An 11,763-nucleotide genomic window follows, 5' to 3' on the forward strand; every position below is an offset into this window, starting at 1 on the left:
AATGTAAGTACGATGGATCAATTTTGATTTTACCAAAACATGAAGCATACATATACTAACAATACAAAAAAAAAATTCCAAAAATACAATGTGTTGGTATTATTAATTCAAAAACACGATTTTATGAAAAATCTAGTATTTTGAAGTTTTTTGAACATAACTTCCATTAGAAGTTTAAGCGACTTTATTTTAAAGTGTCATTACGAAAAGCATATAAAAACACACATTTTGCAAAAAAAAATTTCAAAAAATCGCTTGGGAGCTAAACTAGAATTATTATGCCAACAATAATATATGAATTTTCAATTTATATCACAGACTGTGAGTCACACTACTCACACTCCACGGAATAAATGAAATTTCGTCAATTCTGTGATTATATGTCTATGATATTACATGGTCGCGTAATGGAATAGTAACCACGGTTCAAAATACCGGTTGTAAGCTGGTAACATTCTGCATGGTGGAGCAGGCTGCTGCTGACCCGCAGCTGTACAATATTATTTTGCACCTGAACGTCCAGTGAAAGTGTGAACAGTAAAGTTAGTACAGCTTGCTGCAGACCAGACAAGTACCAGACGTCCAGACCAGTCCAGACAGTGTCTGTTGCCCATTTAATTTGGCATTTTTACATGTTATTTCGTGCAGCAACAACACGCCGCACTGCAAAATTGTCAGAGTGTTATTGCAATAATAGTAGTGCACTATATTGCACGACTGTATGCATCACTGTAGTAGTGTAATCGTCAATCGTCATATAGACATACAATCTTGTTCGTAATCGCAGGCTGTAGTGCACTAGTGCTGTACTGAACAGCCGGTAGTTCGCTAAAAACTCGTAATATTCGCCATTCGTTTCGCGATCTGACGATCTTGATTGTGAGTGACGTCATTCATCAGCGAATGTGAAGCCGTGAGTCGTGAGTCGTGACTGAATCGTACATGGTACATTGAACATTCGTACGGAATACGGACAGTGTGTGTACTGTGTAGTGTGTTTGTTTCCAGTTTTTTGCTCACCCGTATATATTTAGTATACTTGTCTATGCCCGTCGTCGTCCGTTTGTCTCGTCATTTCAATTCGCAGTTCCGTGCTGAACACAGTTGAATGATAATTATTTAATATTCTTGCCATTGAGCATTCGATTTCCGAGTGTCGAGTGAGGGCTAAAACAGGTGAGCTGAGTTCTCCATTATACGTAATAATGTATTTTATTTTTTTTCATTTCCCAGTCATTATTGCGTGTCGACTTACAATATTTTAGCAAACGAAGGTCCTATACTTTCATTTAATTGATTAATTGTTATTCGTTCTATTGGTATTTTTCAACGATTTCTTCTGTTTAAAGAGTGAGCATGTAAGCTTAAAAAGTATCATTATTAGGTATTTCCAATTTCTATGAAACATCGAAAAACGAGATATTTAAAATACATATGTTACGGATTTAAAAACTGTAAAATTTAAATTATCAAAATATGAAAACTACCTACCTAATTTTATATTTTCAATTTATTTTAGCGTCTCAAAATGGGAATGAGCAATAGGACAGCGCTGCTGTCAGCAGTAATAGTGACATTTGGTCTTGGTACATTGTATTTGGGGTAATTATTGAATATTTTTATAGTAATTAAATTATTATATACTCTTCGTAAATGTACAACAGTAATATTATATACACGATAAAACAATCTTGTTTATCTTACAGTTTGACTATGAAAAGTGCGCGCCCTACCAAAGATCCTAATAGTTGGGACATACTTATATTCACACAAACGTGGCCAAACACATTATGTTATACGTGGAAAAGTAGTAATCCTGCACACACATGTAACTTACCATCCGACAAGAATATTTGGACAGTTCATGGCATATGGTTTGTATAGTTTTATCCCTGATTTATAGTTTGCTAGAGGTATATTAATTTTCTATTGTAAATAATAGGTATTACGATAGGTAATCTATGTGTCTATTTTTTTTCAGGCCTACAAAACTTGGAACAATAGGCCCAGAATTTTGTAACAAATCATTGGTATTTAATCCTCAGGATATTTATGGTATAAAAGATAAATTAAACCAATATTGGATAGATATAGAGATTCCACCTAAAAATACTACAGAAAGAAATTCATCGAGCATAGAGACAGCGCATAAAAAAGAAAGTATATACTTTCACGAATGGGAAAAACATGGTACATGTGCTGTAGTACTACCAGCCTTAGACTCAGAATTTAAATACTTCAATCAAGGAATTGAATGGTCTGAGAAATTCAATATGAGAGACGTTTTAGACAAAAGTAACATAAAAATAAATAGCACATTAAACGTAGCTGATTATTGGAAGGCCGTGAAGTCTGATTTGAAAACAAATGTATGGATTGAATGTGCAATTAAACATGTAGGTTAATAGTTTTAGTACATGCTAATAATTTTTTTAAATAATGATCTCAACAAATAATTTTAACATTAAATTTAAAATTATGAGATAAATTATTTTATAGGATACAAAGGAACAAATGTTGGCTGAAATAAGGATATGTTTTGATAAGACTTTAAACCTAATTGATTGTGATGGCATTATGAAACCTAGACAAGGGCAAATGAAGAAATCTCATGCATTAACTAATTGTGATATTAAAAAACCCATTTTGTACTTGGATCATGTTCCAGAACTGAATATTTCTACCAATGCTAATTCTACCAACTCTAACTCTACTTCTACAGATTCTATTCTTACAAACTCTAATTCTACTGTTAATGAGTAAATTATAATTATATTAACAGACTTATGATTTGCTTTATTTTATTTTATCTATTCTAGTATAAATACAACTAACACAATTTATGTATACTGTAATGCTACTAATCGCATGGTGATAAATAAAAATTTCCAAACAATTTTCCAAAGTACTATGTTTACAGGCACTCAAAGCTGTTGTACAGGTTAAAACGAAAAGTATCTGATCACTCAGATGTGTGGATAACTAAAAGTCCTCGTCATTTTAACAGATCACATTCATATCAGCCTCGCACAGATACTCCATTTAAACAAAATTTAAATCGATCAAATTCATACCCTTATATACCACGGTACATATTTATTTGTTATTAATTTAATACATTTTTCATTTAACACACTAAAAATCCTGTTTTTTTTTTCAAACTAGAAATGTTTGATATAAAAATGATTTAAATATCTTCTATGTACTTCTGGAACAATAATAAAGGTACATAATAACAGTAATAAATAAAAAGATGTACTAAGAACTCTGCAGAATTACTAAATATCAGATATTCATAGTACTTGTTTCTAAATTCATAGATTGGATTAATCTATTTCAATATTTATCATATAGCCAAACAATGTACTTAATCCCTTGGTGTTGGGCACTATTTCATTATATTTTTGGTTAAAATATTATTTAAATATTACTATCTATGCTTCGCTCATCTTGATACAGGCTAGTGTATTAGTATTTAAACTAAGCATCATTAAAAAAATTGATCTTAAACACTTGTCGCCTGTTAGTAATCTTTCTTTGTTTTTGCGTGAGTATAATATAATAATCAGGATTTTTTTTTTTTGACATGAAAGATTCTGGTTGATCTTTTAAGATATTTACTGTTTAAAAATGTATCTAATTCTTTAATTCAGTATGCATATATGTTTAACTCTAATTACTGTTATTATATCTTATACCGTAGTGTAAATTTTTATCTCCATGTAATTTAAAAACTATTTACTTCAGTAATTTGCAATTGCTTTTAAAAAGGTATGAAGAATTAATGAATGCTTATAATTTGTAGTTGTCATTTTATTTTGCAAATTTAATTCAATCAACTCAATTTTTCTGTAAATTCTATACTATTTAATTAATGACTAATTACTATTATTATGTAATATATTATAATTATTTTATTTATTTATTCGTATATGTAAATGTCAAAGAGGACAAGTATTTAAAACATAATTATTACAGTATTATATATTATAAACATGATTCAATATAATTTTGAGAGTGATTAACATTACGCATAATTTACTATACTCTGTTCTAGTTAAGAAATGTAGTCGGCAACAGTCAGTTTTTTGTTTATTTAGAGTTAAGCAACCCCCACCCAGTAAATTATTTGTGGCCTGCCGTTTAGTATTGCCATGTCCCCCATTTATGTCAGCCGCCGACTATGTTTCTTAACTTGAACAGAGTATATAATTACCTATTGAATATTCATATATTATGAAAAATACAGAATAGGAAAAGGATTTTAATTTAGTATGGAAGTTAAATTATTTGTATACTTAGTTTTCTTAAATTTGTATGTATTTACTAGTATTTAACAAAAATGTATGTAAATCATTTTTATGTAATATACCAATTTAAAAAATCTAGGAATATTTTTTATTTTTGTATTTAATTTTTATAACCAATTTTACTCAAAAAACTGCTTAAAACAATAAAATATTTTATTTGAAATTTCAGTCATTTTCATAAAAAACAATTTAAAACATACATTTTGAAATATTTGATTTTTATAAAAATATACCATAATTTTTGGAATCTCTTCGAAAGAGATTGTTACCAATATAAATTGAAGGGTCACCTAAATTCTGTTTTTAAAATATGGACTAAAGATGAGATCTTAATTTTCAGAACAATGAATAGAATAAGGTGTTATTGCTAAACTATTTAAAATAAAATAAAGTCATAATTTATTTTAAATGTTATGTAACACACTCAACTGTATTAATTTTTTTAATATTCAATCTACATTCAAATATTTATTTGAATACAAATCTGTCCTTAAATGATGAACAAAAGAATTAGGTAACCATTTTAAACAAAAAAACAGTATGGCTTGCTACTGGTTGTACTAGTAGAACTTTCTGTGATAGGATATTTATTTATTTATTTTATTTTATTTCATATATACATATGAATACTGGGCCCCACTGAGATGACTCGTGTGGGGGCCCAGGAATTCAAAAAAAAAAAAAAAAAAACATAATTAGATATAAATTACAAATATATAGTTAATAACAAAATTACAAAAAGAAATAAGCGTATGAAGATTTAAGGTGTATACAATTTGAGTTATAGTATTAGAATTATAGTGTTATAAATTCAATTCATAGGGAGAATCCAATAGCCACTGCAGAATACTTCTTTTAAATAAATTTATAGGGAGGTTTGTTATATAAAATGGCATTTTTTTGAATAGTTTGGTGCCAATTGTTTCAAAATGTCTGCTTGTAGTGGTTTTTTTAGTTTTTTTTATGTAAAAATGGTTTTTTGCGTATCTCGTGTTGACTATATGCGTTATTGATTGCAATAAACTATGATTTTTTATGAATATAGCAATTACTTTTATATATATTTTTTTAATAGGAAGTATGTTTAATTCAGTATATATGCTTTTTGTTGGATACATACGGTCTTTATTGAGCAATATTCTAATAATTTGATTTTGGCAGATTTGTAGGGGACCTATGGTATTTTCGAAAGCGCCACCCCAGCCTATTATACCATATGAGATAATCGATTCAACCAACGCAAAATAAACTTGACATATTTTTGGTAATTCTAGAACTTTATTTAAATTTCTTAATATATACATCATTTTTCGAAGTTGTTTTCTTAAATTATCGATTTGGTTCTTCCATTTCATATTGCTACTGATTTCGATACCCCTAAGTATTTAAAGTTATATTCAATATTTATTGATTCACAACAGCAATTATTGTCTAATTGTGTGCAGAGGTCATTATGAATTTTTATTTTTGTTTTAGCAGGTAATGAATTCTCAATTAAGGTGTGAGGGACAACACATGTTTTTTCTAAATTTAGAAATAAATTATTATCATTCAACCATTTTTTTATTAATTTTAAGTCGGATTTTATTATGTTAAATATCTTATCCCACGAGTCACCTGTACATAGCATAACTGTATCATCTGCATAACAAATAAGTTGGCTTTTTAAGGGGAGTGAGTGAATATAATTTAGCTGTATGTTGAAAAGTATGGGGGAGATGACTGTTCCTTGTGGTACACCACATTTTACAATATTTAGAGAACTGATAACATCATTTATTTTAACACATTGTTTTCTATCACTTAAGTATGAGCAAAATAGCTGTAACGCTTTATTTCTTAATCCTAATTGTTCTATCTTGTGTAATAGTATGTTATGATCAATAGTGTCAAATGCCTTAGCTAGGTCTAAATAGACCGTAGCACATTTTTTACTTTCATCTAAAGATTTATAGATAAATTCAGTCACTTTAGCGATGGCTTGATCTGTGCTTTTACCTTTTTGGAAACCATATTGAGATTGATGTATAATGCTGTTAGTTTCCAGAAATGTAACAAATCTATCTTTAATAATTTTTTCAAATATTTTTGCAATACTTGAAATCATTGAGATTGGTCGATAGTTATTGATTAAATTTGTTTTGCCTTTTTTGAAAATTGGTGTGACTATGGAAAATTTGAAACAATCTGGCACTGTTGCCTTTGAAAGACTAAGATTGAAAATATGCTTTAAGGGGGAGGTTAATGCAATTTTATTCTCTTTTAATAATTTGACTGTAATACCATCTAAACCAGGAGAAGAACTATTTTTTAGTTTTGAGATTTGATTTATTATTTCACGTTCATTGGTAGGGATAAATTGATCAATAATTTGTTTATTAGGGATGTTATTATCTAAAACAGTGGTTACATTTTGTTGATTTTTTAGTTTAGTGAGAAGATCTGAGGCTACATTGATAAAGAAGTCATTACATTTATTTGTGATAATTTTTCCATTTTCCTTTATATTTAATTCAGTACCGTTATGTAGTATAGTAGTTGTTATATAAATTTGATTTTTGAATTTACCTATAAAATTATTAATTAATTTCCAACACATTTTGGGGTTTCTGTTTGCTTTTTCTAATTCCGAATTTCTAATAACTCATTTAGTATGTACAATTTTAATACCTTAATGAATAAGGTTGTTATATTATTTTATTATCTATTTAAGGTATATATCCCATATTTTTAAAATCTACCTACTATACAATTTGTGTGTTACACCAGAAATGCCTAATTTTTTTTATCAAGTGTAATAGTAAAAAATTCTTAGAGGACCAAGAATTTTTAAATTGTCCTTTAATCAATAAACTAATTTAATATTGGTGATGGAATTTTAATCTTAATGTTCCTGCGAAATGTAAATAATTACAAGAATGCTACGCCATATTTTTGTATTTGATTTACGTTAGTAATTGGTAATAACTAATTAGCAGTAGGAATAGAAAAAATATTAATTTATATTTTATTTTGCATATATACACTTACTATCTGTCAATATTTATTATTTTTAGATAAATATGAATTTATTTTTTTTTCAATTTTAATTTAATACATTCACCGTTAATAAAATATAATCTTGGGCCATAGTCGGGCACCCTTATGTTACACAATTGAGTATATACACTTAGTAATGATATAAATTTACCTAAATGAATGATTTAAAAAAGTAATTTTAGATTATAAATTATCCAATTTCATATTGAAGTATTTACCTTTTACATCTCAATGAACACTATAACACACTTTATTTACTTAGCCACTTAATAAAAGTTATGTATGAAGTAAATAAAATTTTGCTGAAAGAGATTAGGTTATGATCAGAACTTAGCGTCGGCACCACTGCCATCACCCTATTAAAAATTTGATGCATCCGCATCAAAATTTAGTCTTTCGGCTTACTACTGTATACTATATATTGATGTAAGATGTATAGTATAGTTACAATCGCTCAAATTTATATATTTAAGTTTCAAAGATATCGCATATTTGTTGAGACAAACTTATTTATTCTTTTATGAAGCATATCAAATTTTTCTGCCATTGTGTATATTACTACTACTTTCAATTTGACAGAATCTCTTTTCTCAGAACTTTTGTTTTGTTTTATGTTTTCTTTTGTTTTCTCTAGTGTTTGTTCATATTATATTATAATCATTAAGGCTATTGGTAGAGATCAATTTTATTGATTTAAAAAAATATCATGTATATTCATATTTTTTATTATATGAATTCAGCAAAGAATGGGATATATTGGTGTTTTCTCAGTCATGGCCTTATACTTTTTGTCACACTTGGACTGTTAATTCAAATACTCACACTTGCAACTTACCAGCCAATCGCAATCAATGGACAATACATGGAATTTGGTATTTAAATGATACATCTATTTAACTAAAAATACAATATGTTTTTCTTATTATTTTGTTTTCGTATTATTGTAGGCCATCAAAAATTGGTGCATTTGGTCCATCTTTTTGCAACAACCAAACAACATTTAGTTTAAATTCTTTAAATACGATTATTCCTGAATTAAAAAATCGTTGGACAGAAATAAAAGGGTCAAAGACATGGACGAGGAAACAAGAAGGCGAACTTTGGAGGCATGAATGGATGAAACATGGAACATGTGCTATATCACTATCAGCTTTAAATTCAGAATTAAAATATTTTAATCAAGGGTTAGAATGGTCTAAAAAATATGTACTGAGCGATTTATTGGAACAGGGAGGCATTAAACCTAATGGCAGTTATCCAGTTAATCAAATTTGGCATACCTTAAGAACTGGATTGGGCAAAAACCCACATATTGATTGTTATTTTGAAAATGTTTGTATCACCAATATTTAACATTTTTCATTATAAAAAATAATTCAAATAATTTTCTTTTTTAGCGCACCAACAAACCTTATATTGATGAAGTGCGTTTATGTTTCGACAAATCATTAGCATTGGTTGATTGTGATCCATTCAGAAGAAACAGCAATAGACCATCTACAAATTGTCCTTTGGATAAAGATATATTTTATATGGGAGCAGTAGTTTAATCTTGTTGTAAATTATAATATTATTAATACTGTGGTATGCTGTGATCAGTAAGATCTGAATATAATATAATACCTATATAATTCATATTATGAATATGTATTGTGTAGTGTAGTATAGTATTTCAATTAAAAATTTTAGAGTTTTTTTAAATAAATTTTAATATTCAAACAATATAATATCGAGTAGCTGATAATGAAATTTAAGTAATTATTTTATAATAATGTACATTAAATAGTTTTTGGCTAAATATTTACATCTTTCTTTTAGTGAAGCTTTGTACATTTTAGTCTTATCATTTTTAATTTCTATATATTTGTATATTTTATATTTCACTTTTCATTGTTTATTAATTGTTGAAATTTGTATTACAATATAATTCTCTTATTTTTATTTAAATAGTTAACTGATTTAACTTCTTCCTTATTCCTTACTTATAATTTATTAGTTATAAATTTATAATATATCTATCAATATATATGATATAATATATCAATTATTTCAACAAGTAAATAAATATTGCTAGAAGTTAAAAATAGATTTTAACTAAATACTTTAGAATTGGAAAAAAACTATATCTATGATTTAGATCTGTTCTAATATGTATATTAGTCTTTTTCTACTCATAAAATTGTATTAATAAATATTAAAGTAATTATTTAAATGTATTATACATTTATTATATTACTATAATTTTTCACGTTTTCCTTATTCTTCTTGTCAACGATTTTTAAATATTAATTATTCAATCAATAAATATTTGTAAAATCTCAAAATTTTATATTTTGCTTTGTTCTAACTGTAGCTCTCTTTTAAAAAAAAGATGCTATGTTCACTAATTAATATTTATTATGTTGGTTTTTCTAGTTTTATCAAATTTCTCATGTCCAATTTAAAATTGATTGAAATTATAGGAATATCATTGCAGTATTACTGAATATCAATAACTACATTTACAACCAGGCGTGTGTCAGATTTTGTATTTGACACTCAATGTTTAAGTGTTTATATTTGTCCAACGACTTGCATTTGTTAATAAAATGTAGGTTAACTTATGTATGGAGTAAATAACAAATATTATAATTTATGAAATGTACATAATAATAATATTTAAACGTTTTATGATAAATAACAATAATTACTTTTTTACTAAGAAAATATTATGTGATATTTACAGTACACACGCCATATCACAATGGCTACATATATTTCGGCTACTGAGTTAAATGATTGCGCGGACAACTTCCGTTACATTATTTCGTGACATCAAATTTACTCACTCTAGGCCAATTTTTTTTTTACACACAATCTTTTTTTTTGGTGGTGAGGGGGTGCAAAGATGTTAATACGTTTAAAAAGCGCAATTAGAATAAAAATCTATAACCATGCTACAATTTTTTTCAAATATAAAGTATTAGCTGTATAATATGTTTATCATATAATATATGAAATATGTTACCATAACCATATACATATTATGATAATTGATAAAATGAATATGAAGATTTATAGAACGGAGACTATAAAGCCTCCTCCCCATGTATAATGTATTATGTTTGAATATAAAATTATAACACTTCCAATCTCCATTATGTTTATGTATTACCTTGAACAATTACAAATAAGTGGTTTATAATAATATTTAATTTCAGTCATGTGTCGTATGTATAACAGACAACAGCAGTAACCTTACACATACCGAAAGTAGTGGATACTATACTATACTATATAATTGGTTACTTGTGTGTGTGTAATTAACAAATTATGTTGTTGAGAAGTCGGAAAAATAATGTCATCTTAAATGTATTAACAGACAAACAATCAACTCTTTAGTTATAACTGCTTATGAAACAGTCAGCTTGTCTCACCAAAATGCTGAACAAATTTCAAGTGGGTACTTGTATCCAAATCGCTGTATAACTTGAACATCCTACGGGCTTTGTATAGGTACAGTGTTCAACTCGTTACTACCCACCCAAACTAGGTATTGGCGTATGGCGTCCGCAATATTTTTACATAATATAGGTACAGATCGGCGCCACTGAAGGACGCCACTGCAGGGTACAAAATATTATTAATACATCTGACATCTTATAATATAGATACCTTTGCCTACACCTAATATATGATTTACGGTGTCCAATAACAAATTATAAATTCTACCTATATTATCATTTGACCTTATAAGTATGACGCTACACAGCTACAGCCATCATGCGCTCGGTATCTCCGTCTTACACTCGTACGAAATTGTAAATTTTCGTTCGCCAGTTTCAATAGTCATAGTGTGATGTTAATTGAATTAACCAATTATTATCAAACTTTTAGGTGAGAACATTATCTGTGCTTAGCCTCTGCCAGTTATTCGATATTTTAATTTTCAAGCGAGATTTAAGGACTTTTAATTTGTGATATTCCACATATACCTACGACCATAATATGTATTTCGCTTGAAAAATAAAATACCGAATAAAATAAGTGACGCTTGAGCACAGATAATGTGTTTACCCAACAGTTTGATAATATAGGTTTATTAATTCACTATTATAATATCAAAATTAATTATTGAACTAAAATTTTATGTTGTAGGTACGTATAGCACCCGAGCACCCCCAATTTTAAAATTAGTACCTTCAAGTAATGGTCGTGTTTATGTTACAAAAACTTCTTAACGAAAAAAAAACTAAAATGAGAAAATGCATAGCTTAGCACCTTAAGTTTTATTGATTGAAACTGCTCCTATGGTCGTGTGTTTTAATATGTTTATAAGACGGAGAAAATAACGCATAGATAAGGCTAAATATTATTTACAGTGCCTCGGCATGGGTACCTATATATAGTGTCGTCCTCTTAAATTTTTAATGAA

The 11,763-nt window shown here is 27.8% G+C and overlaps 1 protein-coding gene across 2 annotated transcripts; it reads left to right on the plus strand.

Annotated features, from left to right (window-relative positions):
- The first annotated feature begins 573 nt into the window (after positions 1 to 573).
- RNaseX25 (Ribonuclease X25) lies at positions 574 to 9,296 on the plus strand. 2 transcript variants are annotated; one of them, XM_015518485.2, is made up of 9 exons: positions 576 to 1,176; positions 1,520 to 1,602; positions 1,707 to 1,874; positions 1,982 to 2,396; positions 2,500 to 2,759; positions 2,921 to 3,088; positions 8,090 to 8,221; positions 8,297 to 8,681; positions 8,747 to 9,296. In XM_015518485.2, the coding sequence occupies exons 2-9, from the start codon at positions 1,529 to 1,531 to the stop codon at positions 8,897 to 8,899; spliced, it is 1,755 nt and encodes a 584-aa protein (XP_015373971.2). In that variant the 5' UTR covers positions 576 to 1,176; positions 1,520 to 1,528; the 3' UTR covers positions 8,900 to 9,296. The 2 variants fall into 2 exon arrangements, with proteins under 2 accessions (XP_015373972.2, XP_015373971.2); XM_015518486.2 differs by lacking the exon at positions 2,921 to 3,088 and having other exon boundaries at positions 574 to 1,176.
- The last annotated feature ends 2,467 nt before the right edge of the window (positions 9,297 to 11,763 follow it).

Source organism: Diuraphis noxia, unplaced genomic scaffold (genome assembly GCF_037042655.1).
Source record: "Diuraphis noxia isolate RWA-SAM2 unplaced genomic scaffold, SU_Dnox_SAM2 contig0003, whole genome shotgun sequence".
NCBI classification, from domain to species: Eukaryota; Metazoa; Arthropoda; class Insecta; order Hemiptera; family Aphididae; genus Diuraphis; species Diuraphis noxia.

Coding starts and splice junctions, on each gene's coding strand:
- RNaseX25 (XM_015518485.2), top strand. CDS start 1,529: ATGGGAATGAGCAATAGGACAGCGCTGCTGTCAGCAGTAATAGTGACA. Junction 8,222..8,296: donor TGGACAATACATGGAATTTG/GTATTTAAATGA, acceptor GTATTATTGTAG/GCCATCAAAAATTGGTGCAT. Junction 8,682..8,746: donor TTGATTGTTATTTTGAAAAT/GTTTGTATCACC, acceptor TTTCTTTTTTAG/CGCACCAACAAACCTTATAT.